The 27,500-nt window shown below is 50.0% G+C and overlaps 1 protein-coding gene across 1 annotated transcript in view; it reads right to left on the bottom strand.

The window, feature by feature from the left end:
• Window positions 1-27,500, bottom strand: part of LOC133116647 (dystrophin-like) — a 177,690-nt gene that overhangs the window by 105,870 nt on the left and 44,320 nt on the right. The window contains 17 exon segments of the mRNA XM_061226466.1: window positions 54-206; window positions 1,065-1,199; window positions 3,164-3,286; window positions 4,272-4,442; window positions 7,724-7,846; window positions 9,911-10,090; window positions 11,548-11,718; window positions 12,649-12,804; window positions 13,351-13,524; window positions 14,100-14,210; window positions 15,125-15,286; window positions 21,768-21,917; window positions 23,235-23,369; window positions 25,119-25,301; window positions 25,960-26,130; window positions 26,706-26,861; window positions 27,273-27,386. Coding sequence (XP_061082450.1) covers window positions 54-206; window positions 1,065-1,199; window positions 3,164-3,286; window positions 4,272-4,442; window positions 7,724-7,846; window positions 9,911-10,090; window positions 11,548-11,718; window positions 12,649-12,804; window positions 13,351-13,524; window positions 14,100-14,210; window positions 15,125-15,286; window positions 21,768-21,917; window positions 23,235-23,369; window positions 25,119-25,301; window positions 25,960-26,130; window positions 26,706-26,861; window positions 27,273-27,386 — 2,568 coding nt within the window.

Raw genomic sequence — 27,500 nt, 5'->3', positions numbered from 1 at the left:
CAGGACACAAGCGTGTGTGTGTATTTCTGTGCGTACGTTTGGGCGGGCCCTACCTTCACCCTCTGCTCCTGCGGTGGGTCGGGCAGCTGGGCCACGCTCCTCTCGATGTCGTCCAGCCACTGCAGCAGGTCGTCCGACTTCCTGCGGTACTGGTACCACTGCGGGGCGATGGCCAGGGCCTTCCTCTTCCTCAGGGCCCGCAGGTCCTTCACACGGCCGATTCAGGAGGGGCGCAGAGTCAGGCTTTAAGGCTTTAACCCAACCCTCTCAGTCCCAGGAGTGCCACACGCCACCGTAAAATCCCAAGAGCGCCACTCTCAAACTCACACCCTTTCAGCCAATCAAAATGGCCGCCATAATATTGTTTTCAGCCCCTATTAAAACCCTTCTAAATTTTCTCTATTTTCTCGACCAAAGCCAAAACCTCATGGCATTTGGGTGGAACCCTCATCGTGGGCTTGGGACTGAACCGGCTAATACAGGCCCCACATGCCGGCCTATCCAAAGCACCCCACTTTAAACATTGTTCACCTTATTTTATCAACATTCAGAAGCTTTACCAGAAACTATTTAACGGAAAAAAGCTTCACAGTGCTGTACTCGCTGTGTCTGTACGTTCACAGTGCTGTATGTGCGGTCCGTACCTTCACAGTGTTGTAGGTGCTGTGTCTGTACCTTCACAGTGTTGTAGGTGCTGTGTCTGTACCTTCACAGTGTTGTATGTGCAGTCTGTACCTTCACAGTGTTGTATGTGCGGTCTGTACCTTCACAGTGTTGTAGGTGCTGTGTCTGTACCTTCACAGTGTTGTAGGTGCTGTGTCTGTACCTTCACAGTGTTGTGTGTGCGGTCTGAACCTTCACAGTGTTGTATGTGCGGTCTGTACCTTCACAGTGTTGTAGGTGCTGTGTCTGTACCTTCACAGTGTTGTAGGTGCTGTGTCTGTACCTTCACAGTGTTGTAGGTGCTGTGTCTGTACCTTCACAGTGTTGTGTGTGCGGTCTGAACCTTCACAGTGTTGTATGTGCGGTCTGTACCTTCACAGTGTTGTATGTGCGGTCTGTACCTTCACAGTGTTGTAGGTGCTGTTGAGCTGGTCGTGTTTGATGCGGATCTCCTCCCTCTTGCCCTCGTCAGGCACCCTCTTCTGCAGGCTCTCCCCCTTCTCCAGCAGCTCCTTCACCGGCCCCTCGTCCGAGTCCTGCACCACACAGACAGGCTGAGACTCGCACACACTCTGCCAGAGTCTCACACACGCTGCGCGAGTCACACACACACTGCGCGAGTCACACACACACACACACACACACACTGCGCGAGTCACACACACACACACACACACTCTGCCAGTCTCACACACGCTGTGTGAATCACACACACACTGCTGGAGTCGAACACACACTGTGTGAATCACACACACACTGCTGGAGTCGAACACACACTGTGTGAATCACACACACACTGCAGGAGTCGAACACACACTGTGTGAATCACACACACACTGCAGGAGTCGAACACACACTGTGTGAATCACACACACACTGCAGGAGTCGAACACACACTGTGTGAATCACACACACACTGCAGGAGTCGAACACACACTGTGTGAATCACACACACACTGCAGGAGTCGAACACACACTGTGTGAATCACACACACACTGCAGGAGTCGAACACACACTGTGTGAATCACACACACACTGCAGGAGTCGAACACACACTGTGTGAATCACACACACACTGCAGGAGTCGAACGCACACTGTGTGAATCACACACACACTGCAGGAGTCGAACGCACACTGTGTGAATCACACACACACTGCAGGAGTCGAACACACGAGCTACAGGACTATGGTGAGCTTTAGGTGCAGCGGGGAACGGCTGTAAACAAACAGACTACGAGATCAAGTACACCTGTCTGAAACTGAACTGCCAGCAGCCCAGAGAAACGCACCTGCTTCTTCAACCGAGCTGTTTTTTATTAAAGATGTACTCGGTGAAACGTGTTTGCGCAATCTCCCCCCCCCCCCTCCCCCATGCAAGGGTCTGATCTCCCGATATGGCACCGTCTGAGCTGTGATCCCTTCTCTACCCATTACCCTCTCTGCTCCTTCCCATGGGAAAAACTGCAGCCTACGCATGCTTTTTAAGAGAAAACCAACACACACACACACACGTGCACGCACACACACACACACACTCACACACATGCACACACACACACACTCACACACGCACACACACACATGCGCGCGCGCGCGCAGACACACATACAAACCCACACACACACACACACACACACACACACACACACAAGATCAAAAGATACTGCCTGAACGCAGCATTTGATATGGCATGTGCGGTTCAGAGCCCATTCCCTGCACTTACTGTAGTTTAATTAAGTACCTACAGCGGCTGATTAAGGGCTGGAATATCAGGTGATTAAATTTGCCGTCATATCAGCAGCTCCAGTCAGGTAAAGAAGTTGTAATTATCAGGAGAAACCTGCGGATTAGCTCCGGTGCGTAGCGTAGCTATTTACTTGCTTCACAGAACCCTCTAATCCGCGGCAAGCCTTCTTCACTTTGCTTAGCCTGCATGCTAAACCACTAGCAAAAAAAAAAAAAAAAAAAAAGCAGCACTTCCAGGTTGTAAAATGCAAACTGGAAACGAGCGCTAAGCAGGCTATTTACCTTTGAATACTGTCCAGATTTCGTGAAGGACCACTGCCTACCGACCAAATTCCATCAATTTAGAGCAACGTGCCCATCACAGATCACTGGGAAAGGTCAGCTAATCTGGGAGAAATACCACTCCACTGGCCAAACTCATTACTGCCACATAGCAGGATCATTTGTTATGGCTCAGTTCCAGCCTGCCCGGTTCTCGCTAGCCTCAAAGGCTAACGCTAGTTAGCCTTCCGTCCCAGAGAGAAGGGACTAAGATAGTGTGTGGGAGGGGTGTAGAAGGGGTTTGGGCGGTGTGTGAGAGGTGTAGTTGGTGTGTGAGTGGTTAGGGTGGTGTGTGAGAGGGGTATAGGAGGGGTTAGGGTGGTGTGTGTGAGAGGTGTAGGAGTGGTTAGGGTGGTGTGTGAGAGGGGTAGGAGTGGTTAGGGTGGTGTGTGTGAGGGGTATAGGAGGGGTGTATTCGCTGTAGAACTCACGCTCTCCTGATGAAAGTCCTCCTCTTTCAGGTTCTCCCCCTGCTGCACCTCCTCCTCCAGGAGATCTAGCCAGATCCGTGCCTGGCTGTGGTACTGCTCCACCTCCTTGGCTGAAGCCGCCGTCTGCACAAAGACGCATTATCCAACCGGCTAACTCAACAATACACTGCACTCCCACATACATACAGTACAGCTACACACATGACTATTACACCATCAGCTCACACACAGAAAGCCACACATTACACACTCATGTTACACAAGCCAATTGCACACAATACATGTCCACACACGCACACACACACACACACACACACACACACACACACAGATTGGCTCAAATGCATTGGTTTATGTAACACACTCAGATGCACCCACCACCTGCTCAAATACTGATTCAACACCAGACCCATACATTTACCCTCACTATATATAAAATATACATGATGAACTCCAACTCATCGGAGCAGTGGGATTTCACCATTGTGTTCTGGTGGGTAGCTTAGAGTGCACTGCAGCTTCTGAGAGTTTAGAAGGAAGATTTGACTGAAACTTTATGGAAATGGAACCTACTCAGTATAAATTCAAAACTTAAACATTAAAATTATTGCCATTTTCCAATATCCCAACATAATTATTTATTATTTTTAAGTATGCTTCTGGCTATATATACACATTACACCGCATACTGTACTGCAGTATTACCATCAGCATGGCCGTATGCTACACTCTGATTGGTCTGATGACGATCAATAATGACAGCATGGCAGTGTGCTACACTCTGATTGGGCGGATGATGATCAGGAGTGACAGCATGGCAGCGTGCTACACTCTGATTGGGTGGATGACGATCAATAATGACAGCATGGCAGTGTGCTACACTCTGATTGGGCGGATGATGATCAGGAGTGACAGCATGGCAGTGTGCTACACTCTGATTGGTCAGATGATGATGGTACAGTGACAGCATGGCAGTATGCTACACTCTGATTGGTCAGATGATGATGGTACAGTGACAGCATGGCAGTGTGCTGCAGTCTGATTGGTCAGATGACGATCAGTAGTGACAGCACGGCAGTGTGCTACGCTCTGATTGGGCGGACTGTACCTGCCCGGTTCTGATCCGGCGGGCCACCTCCTCAAAGCGCTGGTGGAGCTGCTCCACTTTGGGCTGCACCAGGGCGCGGCAGTGCTCCCCTCTGTTCTTCACCAGGTCCTGAGCCTGCCCCTGCACCGCCTCCATCTTGCCCCGCATGTCCTCCAGCTCTGCCCGCAGAGTCTGAGACACACACAGAGCCTCGGAGTCACGCACACCCAGCAGCACTGCAAAAAACCTCCGCCTTAACGAGCGCTTATCGTCCGGTAATGAGACTTAAGATCTTATTTCTTTTCTCTCCGGAAGGAAATATGAGCTTGTTTGAAGTCGCTGTTCGCCTGACAAGTGAAATGTTCTTTTTCCGTAGGCCTCGGAAGTCTGACGTAACCCAGAGCAAAACCTTTGCCCGTATATGGATTTCCGGATCAAAGCTTAATTTCTCCACGGAAAACGAAGAACGGGGCGTTTCACATAAACCGATAGATCGTGTCACGAACCATAGATATTTCTGAGGGGAATGAGAACATGAATTCTGACGCTTATTGGCAAATCTTGAAACGAGTCAAACTGCCTTACGTGATTGGCAATAATTTTGTCTTATTTAGTAAAAAAAAAGAAGAAAAAAAAAAAAGGGAAAGATTTTAACTGGTACGGAACTGAGGGTCCTCCAGGGCCACCCAATCAGGTGTAAAGACAAGTGTCTGGCCAATCCTTAGCATTAATTGTTCAGTTAATAACCTAGGAGAAAAAAAAATCAGGGCTGGATTTGGATTTGTGGGCCATATTTGATGATCCGCAGTATAGATGGATTGTGTAGTACTGTGTATTACATTGTGTAATCTAAGAAAGTCTCTCTCGATAAGAGTCTCTGACAACTGCCAGGATGTAACAGAATGGAAGCACTAGACAGGACACCGCTGTACAGCAATCATTTTACAAAAAAATTCATAAATAAATAAAGGCATTTAGAAATGTTTCTTTTACAGCCTCTGAGACAGCTTATATTCTTTTAAATATAATCCATTTTTACAGAGCTGGATATTACACTGACGCAGTTCCAGATAAGCACTCCGCTCAAGGGGACAAGAGCACTGCCCCAGCTGGGACCCAACATTACAATCACTTACCCAGAGACCTACAGCCACAGGGCCTGTTCTCCACCTCTTATTACAATCACTACAATCACTACAATCACTTACCCAGAGACCTACAGCCACAGGGCCTGTTCTCCACCTGTTATTACAATCACTACAATCACTACAATCACTTACCCCAGAGACCTACAGCCACAGGGCCTGTTCTCCACCTCTTATTACAATCACTACAATCACTTACCCAGAGACCTACAGCCACAGGGCCTGTTCTCCACCTCTTATTACAATCACTACAATCACTACAATCACTTACCCCAGAGACCTACAGCCACAGGGCCTGTTCTCCACCTGTTATTACAATCACTACAATCACTACAATCACTACAATCACTTACCCAGAAACCTACAGCCACAGGGCCTGTTCTCCACCCGTTATTACAATCATTACAATCACTTACCCAGAGACCTACAGCCACAGGGCCTGTTCTCCACCTGTTATTACAATCACTACAATCACTACAATCACTTACCCAGAGACCTACAGCCACAGGGCCTGTTCTCCACCTGTTATTACAATCACTACAATCACTACAATCACTACAATCACTTACCCAGAAACCTACAGCCACAGGGCCTGTTCTCCACCTGTTATTACAATCACTACAATCACTTACCCAGAGACCTACAACCACAGGGCCTGTTCTCCACCTGTTATTACAATCACTACAATCACTACAATCACTTACCCAGAGACCTACAGCCACAGGGCCTGTTCTCCACCTGTTATTACAATCACTACAATCACTACAATCACTTACCCAGAGACCTACAGCCACAGGGCCTGTTCTCCACCTGTTATTACAATCACTACAATCACTACAATCACTACAATCACTTACCCAGAAACCTACAGCCACAGGGCCTGTTCTCCACCTGTTATTACAATCACTACAATCACTTACCCAGAGACCTACAACCACAGGGCCTGTTCTCCACCTGTTATTACAATCACTACAATCACTACAATCACTTACCCAGAGACCTACAGCCACAGGGCCTGTTCTCCACCTGTTATTACAATCACTACAATCACTTACCCAGAGACCTACAGCCACAGGGCCTGTTCTCCACCTGTTATTACAATCACTACAATCACTTACCCAGAGACCTACAACCACAGGGCCTGTTCTCCACCTGTTATTACAATCACTACAATCACTACAATCACTTACCCAGAGACCTACAGCCACAGGGCCTGTTCTCCACCTGTTATTACAATCACTACAATCACTTACCCAGAGACCTACAGCCACAGGGCCTGTTCTCCACCTGTTATTACAATCACTACAATCACTACAATCACTTACCCAGAAACCTACAGCCACAGGGCCTGTTCTCCACCTGTTATTACAATCACTACAATCACTTACCCAGAGACCTACAGCCACAGGGCCTGTTCTCCACCTGTTATTACAATCACTACAATCACTACAATCACTACAATCACTTACCCAGAGACCTACAGCCACAGGGCCTGTTCTCCACCCGTTATTACAATCACTACAATCACTTACCCAGAGACCTACAACCACAGGGCCTGTTCTCCACCTGTTATTACAATCACTACAATCACTTACCCAGAGACCTACAGCCACAGGGCCTGTTCTCCACCTGTTATTACAATCACTACAATCACTTACCCAGAGACCTACAGCCACAGGGCCTGTTCTCCACCTGTTATTACAATCACTACAATCACTACAATCACTTACCCAGAGACCTACAGCCACAGGGCCTGTTCTCCACCTGTTATTACAATCACTACAATCACTACAATCACTTACCCAGAGACCTACAGCCACAGGGCCTGTTCTCCACCTGTTATTACAATCACTACAATCATTACAATCACTTACCCAGAGACCTACAACCACAGGGCCTGTTCTCCACCTGTTATTACAATCACTACAATCACTACAATCACTTTCCCAGAGACCTACATTACATTACGTGTCATTACAATCACCCACAGCAGTGGTCCTCTCAAAAGTACACAAACCTGGTGTCACAGACGGAAGCGCTTTGTTAAAATAATGTTAGGCTGCTTTGCACTTCCTTCATGGAGGAATGAGAAGTTCCCCTCAGACAGAGTCACGGCTGGGCACAGGTGCACTGCTTGGTTCAGGTGAGCACAGCGAAACGTGTGAAAGCTATAGAAGAGACGTGGTGTTTGAAGGTCTCGGCGGTCACTCTCCTTAAAACACATTTGTAGACTGGGCACGGGTGTGTGTTCAGGTACGAGCGAGCACAGCGAAACGTGTAAAAGCTACAGAGAAGAGGCGGCGTTTTAAAACCCCTGCGTTCACGCACCTTCAGCACCTGGTCGCTGGAGGCCGGCGTGTCGGACTCGTCCAGCAGGTTCTCGGCCCGGTACACCCAGGTGGTGATCTGAGCGATGTTCTGATCCAGCGACTCCATCTGTCTCTGGTAATCCTGCACGGAACAAAAGGGTCCGTCCGTCACACCCAAACCCCCCCCGCCGGAGCGGAAAAAAAACCTTTGCCGTAACCTTCGCTCCGCCCCGAGTCCCAGCAGCCTGGCACGGCTGGAATGTTTTTACATTAGCGCTGATAAATACCCTGCGCCGTGCCCTATGACCAAATTACCACAGACAGTCAGGGCCGCGAGAGAGAGAGAGCCAGAGAAAGAGAAGGTACAAATAATGCAGCATCTTGGCTAATGACGCTAATGTGCAGGCAATGGTTCCAAGTAACAAGACAATTATTACTCCCAGTAACTGCCGTGGAAATTGAGCTGGATGCAGATGACTCAAACCAACAAGCCCCGGAAAAATCCCAGCTGCCGATTGTGGAATATTTTCTCGTCTCCTTGTAAGCAGTTTCCGAATCATCGCCCACCACCCCGTACAAACGTGACTCAACCCTCCCACCGACACAAATCAGTGTGTGTGGCCTCGGGGTTCAGGCCCCTGCCCTGGCACTTTGTGTACTGTGATCCTGTCTGTCTGTACGCCTCTCTCTGCTTACCCCCCTGTCTGAATAAAGAGAAATATGCACAAGGAGGAGACTGCAAGCTCTCCTGGATAGTGTGCCAAGCACAGCGTACATCAGAGATATTCCAAAACAGACATTAAACATTCATGTCCCTGAAGTCAGAAGGGATACTAACAAACAATGCAACAAAGAGGCTGAAACGCATCCAGCCTCACAAAAACATTTGATTAGTCACTGAAGTAATACATCGCAGCTGATGTGCTATATATCGTCTTCACTTGGGAGTAAAAAGTCTGACAAAAAAAACTGCTGAGAAGGGAAACAGTGGTGTTAAAAACTGAAGTTTGTCTTTTATTTAGGAAAGTCATCAATAAAAGAGATGGGATCAACATGAAGAAATAGTACCGGTACCAGTGGCGTAAAACTTCTAAAGATACCCAGCCATAAGAACCGTAGAGTCACCAAGACAAGAGAACAGTCTGACAGGGTTGGGTACGGTGAGTTACTGAGAGACGCAAGAACAGTCTGACTGACAGGGTAGAGTACAGTATGTTACTGAGAGTCTGACTGACAGGGTAGAGTACAGTATGTTACTGAGAGTCTGACTGACAGGGTAGAGTACAGTGTGTTACTGAGAGTCTGACTGACAGGGTAGAGTACAGTGTGTTACTGAGAGTCTGACTGACAGGGTAGAGTACAGTGTGTTACTGAGAGTCTGACTGACAGGGTAGAGTACAGTGTGTTACTGAGAGTCTGACTGACATTAGCATACGGAACAGATGGAGCAGCATACGGAGCAGGGTAGCATATAGAGCAGCGTACGGCAGAGGTTAGCGTAAAGAGCAGATTAGCATAGGACGAAGATTAGCGTACGGACCAGTGTAGTGTAAGGCACAGATTAACTCATGCCGGAGATCAGCGTATGAAGCAGATTAGCATATCACGCAGGATAAACTAATATCATATGTATAGATCAGATTAGCCTACCGAGCATATTATCATACGAAGCAGGGTATTATGCAGAGCAGATTAGCGTACCGTACAGAGTAGTGTAAAGCACTGATTAGCCTATGGCACAGATTAGCGTACGGAGCATATTAGCGTACAGCGCAGAGTAGCGTAAAGCACTGATTAGCCTATGGCACAGATTAGCGTACGGAGCATATTAGCGTACAGCGCAGAGTAGCGTAAAGCACTGATTAGCCTATGGCACAGATTAGCGTACGGAGCATATTAGCGTACAGCACAGAGTAGCGTAAAGCACTGATTAGCCTATGGCACAGATTAGCGTACGGAGCATATTAGCGTACAGTGCAGAGTAGCGTAAAGCACTGATTAGCCTATGGCACAGATTAGCGTACGGAGCAGATTAGCCTACGCCGCAGAGTAGCATAAAGCGCTGATTAGCCTCCGGCACAGATTAGCGTATGATGCAGCGTAGCGTACGGAGAAGATTAGCGGCAGGGTAGCGGCGGGGCAGCGGCGGGGTAGCGGCGGGGTAGCGGCGGGGTAGCGGCGGGGTAGGGGCCGGCCCGGGACTCACCAGCAGCAGGTTGAGCCACTCCTCGCTGCGGGACGTGACGGCGATCCAGTTGCAGTTGAGCAGGCTGACCTTGTCCTCCACCAGGCTCTCCTGCCCCTTCAGCAGGGCCTTCAGGGCGTCGGCCAGCTCCATCACGCTCCTCAGCTGGGGCTCGTGCCGCTCCGTCTCCTTCTGCGTGGCCTGGAGGAGCCACCGGGGGTGTGAGACCAGGGCGTGTGTGTGTGTGTGTGTGTGTGTGTGTGTGTGTGTGTGTAAAACCAAACTGTGTGAACCAGCGGGGTGTGTGTGAGACCACGCTGTGTGAACCAGGTGTGTGTGTGTGTGTGTGTGTGAGACCACACTATGTGAACCAGGGGGGTGTGTGTGTGAAACCAAACTGTGTGAACCAGGGGTGGGTGTATAAGACAAAACTGTGTGAACCAGTGGTATGTGTGTGTGTGTGCGTGTGTGTGTGTGTGTGTGTGTGTGTCAGACCACGCTGTGTGAGACCAGGGTGTGTGTGTGTGTGTGTGTGTGTGTATGTGTGTGTGTGTGTGTGTATGTGTGTGTGTGTGTGTGTGTGTGTGTGTGTGTGTGTGTATGAGAGAACCAACGGGGTGTGTGTGAGACCACGCTGTGTGAACCAGGTGTGTGTGTGTGTGTGTGTGTGTGTGTGTGAGACCACACTATGTGAACCAGGGGGGTGTGTGTGTGAAACCAAACTGTGTGAACCAGGGGTGGGTGTATAAGACAAAACTGTGTGAACCAGTGGTATGTGTGTGTGTGTGTGTGTGTGTGTGTGTGTGTGTGTGTGTGTGTGTGTGTGTAAGACCAAACTGTGTGAACCAGCGGGGTGTGTGTGAGACCACGCTGTGTGAACCAGGTGTGTGTGTGTGTGTGTGTGTGAGACCACACTGTGTGAACCAGGGGTGTGTGTGTGTGAAACCAAACTGTGTGAACCAGGGGTGTGTGTATAAGACAAAACTGTGTGAACAAGTGGTGTGTGTGTGAGTGTGTGTGTGTGTGTGTATGTGTGAAAACACACTGTGTGAACCAGGCATGTGTGTGGGTAGATATGAGCAATGTGTGTTAACCAGGTGTGTGTAAAACCAAATGGTGTGCAACAGGAGTGTGTGTTTGTAAGACCAAACTGAACCAGGTACGTGGGTGTGGGTGTGTGTGGGTAGATAACATGTGTGAACCAGGTGTGTGTGTGTGTGTGTGTGTGTGTAGGTAAGACCAAGGTGTGTGAACCAGGTTTGTGACACAGCAGATAGGGACACCAAGGACTGGGGTGTGTTCGAGGGGAGAGGATCGTTAGATAAGAGATAAGCCTGTAACAGGTGTCCCGAGAGGGGACAGGTGTGTGAACCAGGTGTGTGTGTGTGTGTGTGTGTGTGTGTGTGTGTGTGTGAGGGAGCAGGCACGCAGGTGTGAGGCGTAACAGGTGAATTAACCCTTCCAGTGGCAAGAGTGCCATCTCAACCTCATACCTTTTCAACCAATCAAAATGACTGCTGTACTATTGTTTTGAGTCCCAATTCAAATCCTCCTAAATTTTCTCAACCAAAGCCAAACCCCCCTTGGGATTTGTGTGGAGCCGCTTGATATCGGGCCTGGCGCTGAAAGGGTTAAGGACGTCGTGGGAGAGGTCCTACCTTGGCCCAGGCCACTTCCGAATCCAAATCCTTGGGCATTCCCTCCACAGCGGACCGGCGGGTCAGCTCTGCGTCCGTCGCGGCCAGCCACTCCGTCAGACTGTTCACTTCCTTTCGCAATTTCCGTGACAACTTCAGACTCTTCTCCAACTGCTGCTTCCCCTCCGTCACCTGCTCACAGACAGCGGCCATTTAGAGAGACTCCAGGTGACTACTACCAAACTCTGGCGGCCATTTTGCAACACTAATCTCATTTCAGGCTTCCCCCCGTGATCTGGGGAAGTATTGATAAACCTGAAAGCTTGGCAACTTGGGCCCTGGATCATGAAGCGTGATTATGGGGTTAACGGGACAACTTCACTGTGTAAAACCCCAGAAAACCTCCCACATCTCCCACATCTGGAACATGGACTGAAGTAAACACCGCATATCTAAGTTTTACTCAGAAATTCAGCCTACCCAGTAATCTTGCTTTGTGAAATACCCTTCTGACTGACAAGCACACAGCAACTAGCAGCTATCCTCCCTCTTCTGCAAGCCACAGTATTCAAACTTTCCTGCATCGACAGCTGCTACAGCAGATTATGCTGCCACCCGGTGGACCAGAGGGGTAAAGCAGGGAGCTACACTGAAGGGAGGAAATCGCCTCGAGAGAAAAATCACTCTCGTCTAACAATCCACAAACTGGAGGATGAGCAATCGCAGCCGAAGGCAGAGCACAAATTAACAACGCGGAGCGGCAGGAAATAACGGGGAGGTGGGTGGGAGGGTGACAGGCGCGATGGGGGAGAGAGGGGGAGAAGATGAGAGGTTAGCGTTCGTTCAGAGGAAGGGGTAATTACGCTGAGATCCAAGACAGCATCTGGATGAAGCGAGAAAAGATGAACCGAGTTAAAGTGGAAACAACATTTCCCCGAGACTGCAGCCCTCAGTACGCTAATAATGTTTGAACGGTGTAAAATGGCGGAGAGCCTTCACTACGGATCAGCCGCTCCAGCTCAAGGTTACTCCTTGCCACGGAAAGACTCGGCCCTACGGAGTAGATGTTGTGGGACTGTGTGACAGGGAGAGGACGGCCCCCGGGGGCCCTTTCGGACGCACCTGTGACCCCAGATCGTTGTACAGCAGTTTGAGAGCGGTCAGACGCTCATCCAGCTCTTTGGGGTTCTCCGTCTGCTGCCTCTGCACGATCTGGCGCCCCGTCTTTATCACTGTCTCCACCTCCCCCTTCACCTCACTCAGACTCTTATAGAACTTCTGTACAGAGAGAGAGAGAGAGAGAGAGAGAGAGAGAGAGAGAGAGAGAGAGAGAGAGAGGCACTCAGTATACAACACACAAACCTACACCTCACTCAGACTCTTATAGAACTTCTGTATGGAGAGACAGAGAGTGAGAGAGAGAGAGACACTCAGTCTATAACACCCAAACCTCCACCTCATTGAGACTCTTACAGAACTTCTGAGAGAGGGAGAGAGAGTCAGTCTATCAGGCACAAACCTACATTTTCCGGTCATTATACTTATATTATATTTGTACCATCTTCTTGTCTAAAACAGGAATATAAAAGGTGAGATTCAACAGCAGGCCTACCCAACCCTGTTCCTAGAAATCTACCATCCTGCAGGGTTTCATTTCAACCCTCATTTGGCACGCCTGATTGTACCACCACCAGCAGCTGGAGTGGATCTCGAGCTGTTGGACGAGGTGTGCTTTGTCAGGGTCGGAGAGGAAGTCGGTGGGTCTCCGGGAACAGGGTCGGGGGGCAGGGCTGAGCCCAGCGCCCGGCGGGGGGCTCTACCCACCATGCACTGGTCCAGCTGCGACTGCACCACGTCCTGCTCCACGCTGCGGATTCCCAGAACCCCCAGCTGCGCCCGCACGTCGTCCAGCACCCGCTCACAGTCCTGCAGCCGCTGGTCGAAGTTGGCCGGCCGCTGGAAGATGCGGAACTTGGTGGACACCTCCTGGAGCTTCTTCTGCACACGGGGAGGGGGAAAAGGAGAGACGTTTCCACACACGCGTTCTACCTTCTGATAGCCTCAAACACACACACGCTTGCAAACACCCACGCACAAATGGCGGGTACGTTCCAAAAGTATCCTCCTTTCCTCCGCTTGTCTCCTCCTCCCCATACTTCCAGACAGGAGGAGGAGATGAGTGGAGGACAGGATGACGTGTTTCTTTGAGTGTTGGGATGCACCAGCTCTCTCTACATGTCACGCCTTTGACCAGTGTGTCTCTCCTGTGTCTGTCATGCATACCGGACACATACCTGTATCTCTGTATCGGAGCTATATCTCACCTGTGATAATGTATAATATCTCACCTGCGTGATAATGTTATATCTCACCTGCGTGATGTCATATCTCACCTGTGTGATGTCATATCTCACCTGCGTGATAATGTTATATCTCACCTGTGTGATAATGTTATATCTCACCTATGTGATAATGTTATATCTCACCTGTGTGATAATGTTATATCTCACCTGTGTGATGTCGTATCTCACCTGTGTGATGTCATATCTCACCTGTGTGATGTCATATCTCACCTGCGTGATGTCGATCTGAGCCCGCACTCTCTCGGACGGGTCCCTCGCCTCGTTCTTCTTCTTCATGTCCTCCAGACTCTGCTCGTGGCTGTTCAGCTCCGCCTGGATTTTCTGGAAAAAGCGAAAAAGCAGCCGCTACAGTGCCACCAGGCCACGGGGGGGCGCACTTCCACGAGGGACAACTCCTCCCACACCAACATCCCATCCTCCCCTCCCACACCAACATCCCATCCTCCCCTCCCCTCCCACACCAACATCCCATCCTCCCCTCAACTCAGGACTGCCCCCCACCCACCCCCCTCTTTTCCCTAATCTACACTGGCCCAGACGCTCCCCTCTGCAGGCTGGAAGGCGGCGGAGGACCCGGGCAGGTGCATGATGGGACTGCTCTGAGGATGAGCGGCTGTGTGGCGTGGCGGTGTGCTGGGAGCCCCAGGGCGCTGCTAATACAAATCTCTCCGTGTCCTTAATTGCGAGCTTCTCTGGAGGAGGAGCAGGAGAGCGGGCTTTGGAGAATAAGCTCGTTTCAGCGCAGCGAGGTGACAGTGAGTAATGGGCGCTTCTGACGGCGGTGTGCGTGCCCTCTTCCCCCCCCCTCCTCCTCCTCCTCCTCCTCCCCCTCTTCCCCCCCTCCTCCTCCTCCCCCTCTTCCTCCCCCCTCACTCCCTCCAGCCCTTTTCTAGTTCAGACTGTGCTTCGCCAGACACACCTGCACTGTTTGCAGGCCGTCGGTAGTCTGACAGGTTTGCATACATAATGGGGCCTCCCAGAGTTAGCAAACACGCGCATGTACACACACACACACACACACACACACACACACACACACATGCACACATACAAACATTCAGACACATATAGACACACACACTGTTGACACATATAGCACATTAACACACACACCAGACAGAATCACGCTGTAGACGGGTTTCCCTCCCTCCCTCCCCGTCTCTATCCCTCCGTTCTCTCCTCCCCCTCCTCCTCTCCCCGTCTCTATCCCTCCGTTCTCCCCTGCCCCTGCTCACCTGCGCCTCCTGGGGGATCTGCGTGGCATCGATGTGGTCGGCGATGTAGGCGGTCAGGTGGCGGTCGGTGGACTGCAGGGACTCCTGGATGAGCCGCAGGGCCTTGTCGTTCTCCTGAGCCCACTGCACACTCCTCTCCAGCTGCTGCTGCCTCTGCACGGCCTGGGAGAACACACACACACACACCGCTCAGATACACACTATACCAACACACACACACACACACACCGCTCAGATACACACTATACCAACACACACACACACACCACTCAGATACACACACACACACACACCGCTCAGATATACACACACACACACACACACACACACACCGCTCAGATACACACTATACCAACACACACACACACACCACTCAGATACACACACACACACAGCTCAGATACACACACACACACACACACACACACACACACACCGCTCAGATACACACACACACACACACCGCTCAGATACACACACACACACACACACACACACAGCTCAGATACACACACACACACACACACACACACTATACCAACACACACACACACACACACACACACACACTGCTCAGATACACACACACACACACACACACACACCGCTCAGATACACACTATACCAACACACACACACACACACACACACACACACACCGCTCAGATACACACACACACACACACACACACAGCTCAGATACACACTATACCAACACACACACACACACACACACACACACACCACTCAGATACACACTATACCAACACACACACACACACACACACACACACCGCTCAGATACACACACACACTACACCAACACACACACACACACACACACACACACACACACACACACCGCTCAGATACACACTATACCAACACACACACACACACAGCTCAGATACACACTATACCAACACACACACACACACACACACACAGCTCAGATACACACTATACCAACACACACACACACAGCTCAGATACACACACACTACAGCAACACACACACACAGCTCAGATACACACACACTACAGCAACACACACACACACACACACACACACTCACAGCTCGGATACACACACTATACCAACACACACACACAGCTCGGATACACACACTATACCAACACACACACGCAGCTCAGATACACACTATACCAACACACACACACACACACACACACACACACACACCTTAGATACACACTATACCAACACACACACCTTAGACACACACACACACACACACACACACACACACACACACACACACACTACACCCACTCACTCAACCCAAAACAGAAACGAATCCTCCACTACGAAATCTCACAGCATAACACAGCCGTTCATAGTCTGAACGCAAATCGCCACGTTATGCAACCGCAGACAGCCTCACACCACTAGACCTTACGAGCTCCACACCTCAGCGCCTGCCCTGAACGCCTGTCACCATTATCCCTGCAAAAAAAGGCCGCCACTCGCGGTCACACCTCGCTTTCTTCAACTGCCACAAAAGCACACTTACTCCCAGACGGCTAACGTGACTGACAGGGCAGTCGCATCTCCTGCAAGACGGACTCCGCATCGTGAACTACTGAAACTCTACAAGGACGGACCGAGTCCAGCGGTACACTAAACGCCGCGGTTACATCATAATCCGTGAGCTGCGCCAAGCGGCCAGGTAATCCGCAGCCTGATTAGCTATTAATACACCTGCGCCAGAATACTGTCACCGCAGGCAAACCACAGACACAGCATACCGACAGTTACCCAGGTGAGACTTTTACACACATCAATAAAATACACTAACCATTCATCACACACTCCAGCTAGCACTACGAGGGCCATATGCTTCTTGTGGCCTTGATATATTCAAATCATATTTCCAGCCAAACGTACTTCTGTCAAATAAACATGTCACAGTATGGATTGATCCTTTTTCAGAGAACAACTGTTAGCACCGCGCTATAGAAAAGATCTCTTGCTTCCCAGTCTCCAGTGTATATCTTCCTGTCTGTCTTTCTCCTTCTCCGGTCTCTCTGCATTTCTCCGTCTATCCATCATTTTTAGGGGGGCGCCCGTGGGGATATTCCTGGATGCTCCGATATCCGATATTTGCCCAACCATGTGTCGGCTCTGGAGCAGACGCCGATATTTCGGGAAGCCTGTTTCTCATGCAAGCGCTGGGAGCGGAATATTCCCCCCGTAGCGTTGTCACGCTCTTTCAAGCAAAGCAATCACCTAGGTTTGTAAACACAACTCGTGTACGCGGAGAATAAAAAATCTTTAATTAAGCTTCAAATGAAAACATTTGTATTATTTATACCATCGGTTCCCTAGTTGTCCCGTAACCAGCTCATTAAATCCGATTAAACTGGCAGAGCAAAACCAGGCAAATAGCAGACGAACGCTAAATACGCTGAAGATGATAATTAACGTTTACAAAACTGGCACGTTGTACTTGGCGGATCCATTCTCAGAGTAAAGTTTTACTCGTATCAAGGGCACAGGTTCGGAGGCCTTTCCGTCGATTTGCCCCACATGGGAACACCATACACCTCCACGTTTCCAAGCAACGCAGATCCCCGGACGCCTCGTGTCCTCTCCAATCGCCGACGAAGACTTTAAAACAGTCTACGGCGTAAACAAAAAAAATAGAGCCTTCTGTCGTTTGCAACAGACATCGATCAAGAGCGCGGTTTAAACAAAGAAATTGACAGAGGGGATATTTCCGAGCACCGACTGTCTTCGAGCGGAGGCCTGAAACGCTATCTGTGAGTGGAAGGACGGGTACGGATGAAAGCGCCGTGTCAGAGCTCAGAGAGAGCATTCTGTAAAACCACCCTACTGTGGCGAGAGACTCGGTGCGCTCAGATAAGCCATTACACTGGAAAATAACACGGCCGATAATACGGGTAAAAAGAATATTTACACGCTATTACATGCATTATCGCTGTTTTTTTGTCGTTTCTCCTCTGCCCTTCTGATTGTCACAGTAATTTCTGCCAAGGCTGAGGCGATTGCTCCGGGACGCTTTAACAATGCGTAATGCTCGACGGGGCGAACCGCTCTCAGATGGTTAATAAGATTTGTAAAACTGAATTTCCTCCAGCTTCTTTCCTGCACAGAAACTTTTCCCAGACCTTTAGTGTTTTCTAAAACTTGGCTCGCATTTTCATATCAGTAAACTGTGTTTAAAGCGGAACAGATTTATTTTCTGCAGATTACTCGTTTTGTAAGCTTGCATCTCATCCAATTATTCTTCAAATATATATATATTTTTTATGTTAAGTACTTAGTACTGCATCCTGCGGGAAAGGTTCCCTCACTGAGCACTTTATTAATTAGACCTGAACACCAGCTTGTTAATGCAAATATTTCATCAGCTAATTATGTGGCAGCAACTAAATGCATAAAAGCATATAGATATGGTGAAGGGGTTCAGATATGTTGTTCAGACCAAATGTCAGAATGGGGAGGAAATGTGATCTACTGACTTTGACCATGGAATGATTGTTGGTGCCAGACCGGCCGGGTTGAGTATCTCAGAAACGGCTGATCTCCTGGCATTTTCACACACAAGTCTCTAGACTTTGCAAAGAATGGTACGAAAAACATCCAGTGAGCAGCAGTTCTGTGGGCAAAAACGTGTTGTTAATGAGAGAGGTTCGAGGAGAAGGGCCAGACTGGTCAAAGCTGACAGTAACGCGAATAACCACACATTACAACAGTGGTAAGCAGAAGAGCATCTCTGAACACACAACTCATCAAAAGTGGATAGGCTACAGCAGCAGAAGACCAAGTCAAAAATTTTTTAATAAATACCTAATAAAGTGCTCAGTGAGTGTAAATAAAGTTTGATTGATTGATTGATGCAGTGAAAACACTTCAGGCAATGTTGTGTTCTATACCAGTGGTCCCCAACCCTGTTCCCGGAGATCTACCATCCTGTCACTCTAACCCTAATACAGCACACCCCATTCAACATTAGAGATCTAGTTGAGCTGGTACTTAGTAGAATCAGGTGTGCCAAATCAGGGTTGAAATTAAAGCCTACAGGATGGTAGATCTCCATGAACAGGGTTGGGCAGCCCTGCTCTAGCAGTTGAATGAGGTGTGCTTTGTTCGGGTTGGAGTGAAAACCTACAGGACAGTAGACCTCCAGGAGCAAGGCTGGGGTGTACTGCTCCATACGGTATTTGAGGACACTGGTAATTATTGTCAGGAATAAAAGGACACAGTTGGCACATTCACTCTTCATCTTGCCAATCAGACGTCCAGGTCATTACAGTACCTGTGTGTGTGTTACCTTGGCTACCATTCCAGTCATATCCTTGCTTATTCTCCATCTCTATGACTCTTAGTCACTCTGTCACTACAGCACCACTGTCCACTTGAATCTCCTGCCCACCCCATGTCTGTCTGACTGTCTGTTTGTCTGTCTGTCTGCGTGTGTCTGTCCGTCTCCCCACCTCTCTGTCCATCTGAGCCTCCATTCCACCCCGTGTCTGTCTGTCTGTCTGTCTGTCTGTCTGTCTGCCTGCCTGCCTGCCTGCCTGTCTGTCTGTCTGTCTGTCTGCCTGCCTGCCTGTCTGTCTGCCTGCCTGCCTGCCTGCCTGCATGCCTCTCTGTCTGCCTGCCTGTCTACCTGTCTACCTGTCTGCCTGCCTGCCTGTCTGCCTGCCTGTCTACCTGCCTGCCTCTCTGTCTGTCTGCCTGCCTGCCTGTCTGCTCTGTACTCACATACACCCGTGTGCCGTCTGAGAGCCGGACCAGCCTCTCCCCCCTGTAGATGATGAAGAGGCAGGGCTGCTTCATCTCCTGACGCTCCTCACGGCCCAGGGCACCTCCTCCGGTCCCTGCTCCTCCAGTCAGCGCTCGGGGGTGAACTGACGCGCCCGGGCGCTCTCCCGCACCCCCACGGCTCGGCTAAACCGCCCTAATGCTAATCTGCCCGTCCTTTTGTCCCTGACGTCTTCAATAAATCATACGCTAATGCACCGGGACACGGGATCCCGGCATTAATACCGCGCGTTCGTCTGCACGCCAGTCACGCGCCAAGCGTGAACCACCTGTACCCGAGCCACTGAGACCGAGGAGCGTCTCTCGCACTCACCTCCCCGACCCAGGCTTCATTCAGCACCGAGCTCAAATCACTTCATTTCGTTTAATGTATGTTCCAAAAGTACACACCGTCTTTCAGCTATGCCGCTCCCTCAGCATGGAAGAAGCTACAAGAAGAAATCCAGCTTAATTCACTGATTCTGGTAGAAAACCTTAAACTGCTTATCGGCGACACTGTATGCACTTGTTTTACCCAAATGTTTTTACTTGTTTTAGCCTGAATTGTTTGTATATTGTCTATGTTCTTCTGTGTCTTGCTGTGTGTAATGCACAATCTGTGCTATTTGTTAAGTTTAAATAAATAAAACATTTAAGCACATGCTGAAACGGATGTTGGAGCAGCAGTAGCTTCCCCGATATGACGCATGTACTGGTAAAATGGATTTTGATTCAATTGATGGAATCGATTTTGACTTGACATCAAATAAGAATGGGCACAGCTATGTGAAAGATATTGATTGGAGGAGAACGGAGCATTACTTAAATTATTACTTATCATTTTTTGGGAATATACACTTTAAGTATGAGTGTATAAGTGTTCGTATGATTACAAAGAATTGACTAAATTGAGGAAAAAAGCTCGTCTTTAGGACATGCATGCTTGCTAAAATGGATGCCACGATTCGTGGTGAATCAGAATACGAATTTTTTTTTTTTTTTTGTGACAATCCCATGATCCCATTAATCCGTATAATTCTGTAAAACAAATAGTTAATTAATTTAATTTGAACTCTTAAAATGTAAGTAAACAAGCCGGCATCTGTGAACCTGCCCCAGCGTGCTGCTCATGGTGAATGGGCATATGGAGGAGTGGCTTACCAGCACTGCCGCCCCACTGCCTGCCAAGAGGACTTGGACCGCAGTCCGTTAAGATCGGCCAATTCATTTACTGGCCTGCTGAAGCTCTGTAAATATGTGCCGTCCTACAGACATCTTGTTAGACTAAATTTCTGGTGAGGCAGAATAGCTACAAAGCGTCAGGCTCGTTGTGATCTACCTCTCCTGGTAGACGCCATAGACTCTCCCGAGTGAGACACCTTCTCCCGAGTGAGAACTTGATGTGCCAATTTAGAGTGTGTCTGTGTGTGTGTGTGTTAGCGTGTGTGCATGAGTGTGTGGCTGTGTATGCATGTGTGTCTGTGCGCAGGTGTGTGTGTATGTGTGTGTGTGTGTGTGTGCATGAGTGTGTGGCTGTGTGTGTGTGCGTGTGCATGTGTGTGCTTGTGTGCGTGTGTGTGTGTGTGCATGAGTCCATGTGTGTGTGTGTGTGTGTGTATATATGTATGTGTTTGTGCACATGTGTGTGTGCGTGTGTGCGCATGTGTGTGTGTGTGCATGAGTCCATGTGTGTGTGTGTATGCATGTATGTGTTTGTGCACACGTGTGTGTGTGCATGAGTGTAAATGCACAGGATTCACAAAACGGCTCTGCTCAATACGTTTCCCATCACTCTTCCCACCAACATGTCTAGCTGCAGAAGCTCCACCAATCACGTTGCGCCTCGCTTACCAGTCGCATAAGCTCCTCCCAGCGTGCGTTGAAGGCATCTAACTTCTCTTTGATGAGGTCATCCAGGACCCCGCCGTCCATTAAGGTCTGGGCCAGCTCGTTAATCTGGGTCCGATTGTCCTCAGGGTGGCGAAGCAGCGTCTCCAAACCCTGAGGAGAGAGAGGAGGTTCAGAGAGGTGAGGGTGGGGTAGGTTAGAGAGGTGAGGGTGGGGTAGGTTAAAGATGTGAGGGTGGGGTAGGTTAAAGATGTGAGGGTGGGGTAGGTTCAGAGAGGTGAGGATGGGGTAGGTTAGAGAGGTGAGGGTGGGGTAGGGTAGAGAGGTGAGGGTGGGGTAGGTTAGAGAGGCGAGGGTGGGGTAGGGTAGAGAGGTGTGGGTGGGGTAGGTTAGAGAGGTGAGGGTGGGGTAGGTTAGAGAGATGAGGGTGGGGTAGGTTCAGAGAGGTGAGGGTGGGGTAAGTCAGAGAGGTGAGGGTGGGGTAGGTTAGAGAGATGAGGGTGGGGTAGGTTCAGAGAGGTGAGGGTGGGGTAGGTTAGAGAGGTGAGGGTGGGGTAGGTTAGAGAGGTGAGGGTGGGGTAAGTCAGAGAGGTGAGGGTGGGGTAGGTTAGAGAGATGAGGGTGGGGTAGGTTCAGAGAGGTGAGGGTGGGGTAAGTCAGAGAGGTGAGGGTGGGGTAGGTTAGAGAGATGAGGGTGGGGTAGGTTCAGAGAGGTGAGGGTGGGGTAGGTTAGAGAGATGAGGGTGGGGTAGGTTAGAGAGGTGAGGGTGGGGTAAGTCAGAGAGGTGAGGGTGGGGTAGGTTAGAGAGATGAGGGTGGGGTAGCTTAGAGAGGTGAGGGTGGGGTAGGTTAGAGAGGTGAGGGTGGGGTAGGTTAGAGAGGTGAGGATGGGGTAGGTTAGAGAGGTGAGGGTGGGGTAGGTTAGAGAGGTGTGGGGTACAGCAGGGTCAGTGTGAGTATCAGGGGTACAGCTCATTTTGAAGGCTCCAGGCAGATGTAGTCATCTTTGGTAGAGGAGCTTGTGCGCTTTTTATTTTATTTTATTTTTTATTGAATTACTTTGAATGGGGGGGGGGGGTTATATTCAATTTTGGGTTGGAGTACAGTAGTGTCTATTTTGAAATAGGTAGTAGTAGTTTCAGTGTTAAACAGGGTGACAGTAGTTTCAGTTTATATTAGGTGACAGTAGTTTCACTTTTGATTGGATCAACAGTAGTTTCAGTTTTAAATTGGTCAGCAGTAGTTTCACTTTTGATTGGATCAACAGTAGTTTCAGTTTTAAATTGGTCAACAGTAGTTTCAGTTTGTATTAGCCTACAATAGTTTCAGTTTGTATTAGCCTACAGTGGTTTCAGTTTGTATTAGCCTACAGTAGTTTCAGTTTGTATTAGGCTACAGTAGTTTCAGTTTTAAGTTGGGTGACAGTAGCTCCAGTTCTGTGGAGCAGGTGGGGTGTTGTTGGAGCCTCACATCCAGTGCTTCGGAGACCTCCTCCGCTCCTCCCTGGAGGTTCTCCGTCTCCTGCAGTTTCTTCTCCAGCTCGTCCAGCCAGCTGTTCTCCTGCTTCAGGTACGAGAGCAGCTCCCCCCACAAGGCCCACACTTCCTGCGGAGACAGGAAGTGCATCTGGTCATTGACACCAAGTGCCATCCAAGAGCTGGAAACAGCCCAAGAGTTCTACTTGTAGTAAAAAAAAATGTGACGTCAAACCACCACTTGGAATATGGCTCAACATTTTTCACATTGGGAATAAGCCCGGTTTTATCAATGGGACTGAAATGTGTGTGGCCCTTAAAATGATAAGAAATGACACCAAATCCCCTGTCCAAAAAAAAACAAAACAATTAAAAGTAGAAATGTGAAGGATAATCCTGCATGTTCACAGGAGAACAACAGAGACAGCCCGGAGGGCCGAATTAGTGTAGATAATACAGAGAGCTCCATAATCCCCCAAACGCACTGCACTGTACTGTACAACCGCTGTCAATCATCCCACCACAGCCGGGGGAACAGAGGATAATCACTGTACACAGTCTGACACAGTCCAAGGTATAGAATCACTGTGCAACACAGTCTGACACAGGCTGATGTATAGAGTATAATCACTGTAGAACACAGTCTGTGATACAGAGTATAATCACTGTAGAACACAGTCTGTGATACAGAGTATAATCACTGTAGAACACAGTCTGTGATACAGAGTATAATCACTGTCGAACACAGTCTGACACAGTCCAAGGTATAGAATCACCATGCAACACAGTCTGACACAGGCTGATGTACAGAGTATAATCACTGTGCAACACAGTCTGACACAGGCTGAGGAACAGAGAATAATCACTGTACAACACAGTCTGACACAGGCTGAAAGACAGAATAATCACTGTACAACAGTGTCAGGTATAGAGTGTAAAAACTGCAGCACAGTGTGTGACAGCCTGTATCGTGCGCTGTAATGTGCGTGTGATCGTCTCCCTCAGACTCTCTGAGGGTGTTTTTACAGAGAGCTTTTACTGTCTCTGAGGAGCAGTGCTAAGGGACGCATGCCCATATTCACAAGGAACCGGCGCTCTCCCTGCTGCTATAGCCCACAGTAAAATACACAGCCTGCATTAGGGACAACATAAACCTGTGCAAACTGATATGATCTACGAGCGTGTTGTCCAAGCCACGGTTTATAAAGCTATCAAAAAGCAAATATGTACAACCTCTTGGATCGGCTTTGCGGACACAGATAAAGCTTCCAGCCGGACTAAATTGAGTTTGGTATTGAGAATCTCTATTCAATTCAATTTAGCCAAGGACTACGCTTATACTTTGTCTGCGAAACAGGCCCCTTACTTTTAAAATGTTTTTCCCGTGTTTGAGATTGATGACTTGGTGCTGGGCCTCAGCTGAACTTTCCCAAATAAAGCTAATGTAATGAACCCCCCTCAGGAGTTTCCACATCTTTCAGGTCTTACTCTCCTTTTTTACCATCTGATTATTTTCAATCCAAATGTATGTCTGCAATAAGACATACACAAACTATTGCCTATTATTTAGATAGAGCATACAGTATAGTAGAACTATCAGTTCCACAGTCTCTGAGCCACATTTACCCTGACTCACTCACATCCTTCACTTGGATCTCTTAACTACAGTAATTAACTGTAAAACGACAGCACGGGCGGTCCTTACGACCAATCAGAGCGGGAGATTCACGGCCAGGGACAGAAGCCAATAACCAATAAGTGAATGATTAAAAGGCAGTGACACGGGTCAGCGGTGAGTGAAGGGAACAGGAGACGCATCGGTAGTGAGGGTGTAAGGGTGGCTGTGAGTAGGGGTCAGGGGTCAGGGGTCAGGGGTCACCTCCAGGGTCTTGCACTTCCCGTCCAGTCGGCTGCACAGACGCTGGTAGTTGTTGGTCAGGACCTGCAGCTCCGCGGTCAGGGCCTCATGGGCCGCCGGCGGGGCCTTGGACAGGAAGTTGTTGACCGTTTCCGTCAGGAGGTTCACCTTCACTTCCTTCTGCGCCACCTCTTCCTGTGCCCTCTGAGAGAGGGAGGGAGGGAGGGAGAGAGGGAGGGAGGGAGAGGGAGAGAGGGACAGAGAAACAGACAGCAAGAGACAGAGAGAAGGAGGGAGGGAGGGAGAGAGAAAGAGTGAGAAAAAGAGAGAAAGAGAGAGACATGTATTTGTATAGATCAGCGCTACTCAACTCCTCGTCCTGCGTGCCAGTCTCTGCTGGCATTCACGTCAACAGTGCGCTATACCACCCGTTTTGGCTAATTAGCTCATTATCTGAATGAAGCAGGTAAAATAATTAGTGGAATCAGGTGGTGTAGCGCACGGTAGGAGCAGACACCTGCAGACACTGAGGCCCACAGGAGCTGGAGTACCACTGATACAGATATTCACTCATGGGGTCCTGGGTGGGGGGTTGTGTGCAGGGTGGTAGGGGGGGGTGTGTGGAGGGTGGTAGGGGGGTGTCCTGGGTGGGGGGGGTCTGTGGAGGGTGGTAGGGGGGGGGCGGGGGGTGTCCTGGGTGGGGGGGTTGTGTGCAGGGTGGTAGGGGGTGGTGTCCTGGGTGGGGGGGTTGTGTGCAGGGTGGTAGGGGGTGGTGTCCTGGGTGGGGGGGGGGGGGTTGTGTGGAGAGAGTAGGGGGGGGGCGGGGGGGGTCCTGGGTGGGGAGGGACAGGCCCCCGCTCACCTTCAGCTCGTCCACAGCCTTGCGCAGCTCCTCGGGGGTCTTGTACTGGAAGTCTCGCTCCAGGAACTCCTCCTCCGCCTGCGTGATCCACTCCTGCATCTCCGACAGATCCTTCCGCAGGCTCACCGTACGGTCCAGCCCGCCCTTCAGCGCAGACTTCTTCGCATAGGCCTGGTGTCAGTCACAGAGAGATCAGTCACAGAGAGAGGGGGTCAGTCAGAGAGAGAGGGGGCAGTCACACAGAGAGAGAGGCGGTCACAGAGAGAGAGATCAGTCACAGAGAGAGAGATCAGTCACACAGAGAGAGATCAGTCACAGAGAGAGAGATCAGTCACAGAGAGAGAGATCAGTCACAGAGAGAGAGGCAGTCACACAGAGAGAGGCAGTCACACAGAGAGAGGCAGTCACACAGAGAGAGATCAGTCACACAGAGAGAGATCAGTCACAGAGAGAGAGATCAGTCACAGAGAGAGGGGTCAGTCACAGAGAGAGATCAGTCACACAGAGAGAGGCAGTCACACAGAGGCAGTCACACAGAGAGAGATCAGTCACACAGAGAGAGAGGCAGTCACACAGAGAGATCAGTCACACAGAGAGGGGGCAGTCACATGTTTGCAGGAGATTTTGATTGGTTACCGCAGGGGCTTTTTGAGGAGAATATAAAGGACCGGTTGAGTGTAGTGTTTAACCGTGTGATTGCCTACGGTACCCTTTGTGAACCCCCTGGTTGAAACCCCAGGTCTTACCTGCTTGCAGATGTTCTCCCACTGGGCGTTGAGCTCGGCGATCTCCTTCTGCAGCTTGCTGGCGAAGGCCGGCTCCGCATCCCTCTTCAGCGCCATGCCCACCTCGTTGATGCCGTTCAGGCTGGGCTGGATGGTGTTGATGTCGTTCACCAGGGCCTGAACGGGGTTACACACGCAGACCAGCAGGGGCAGGGGGACACAGGAGAACGGGGTTACACACGCAGACCAGCAGGGGCAGGGTCACACAGGAGAACGGGGTTACACACGCAGACCAGCAGGGGCAGGGTCACACAGGAGAACGGGGTTACACACGCAGACCAGCAGGGGCAGGGGGGACACAGGAGAACGGGGTTACACACGCAGACCAGCAGGGGCAGGGTCACACAAGAGAACGGGGTTACACACGCAGACCAGCAGGGGCAGGGTCACACAGGAGAACGGGGTTACACACGCATACCAGCAGGGGCAGGGGGAGACAGGTCAGGGGCGTACAGGTGAACGGGGTTTCACACGCAGACGTGCAGGGGCAGGGCACGGCACGTGCACGTGCACAGCCGCGGTCCTCACCGTGCACTGCTCCAGCTGTTTCTCCAGGGCCTCAGAGTCGCCCAGGGCGGGCCACTCCTCGTTCAGGAACACGTCCACCTCCGCCATCCACTTCCGCAGCGTCTTCGTGTCGTTCTGTAGGGAACACAACAGGGCTGTGTGAATACTCTTACACACACTCTCACACACTCTCACACACACTCACACACACTCACACACTCTCACACACTCTCACACACTCTCACACAC

Source organism: Conger conger, chromosome 17 (assembly GCF_963514075.1).
Source record: "Conger conger chromosome 17, fConCon1.1, whole genome shotgun sequence".
In the NCBI taxonomy this organism is placed as follows: Eukaryota; Metazoa; Chordata; class Actinopteri; order Anguilliformes; family Congridae; genus Conger; species Conger conger.
This window is presented reverse-complemented; position numbering and strand designations above follow the sequence as displayed.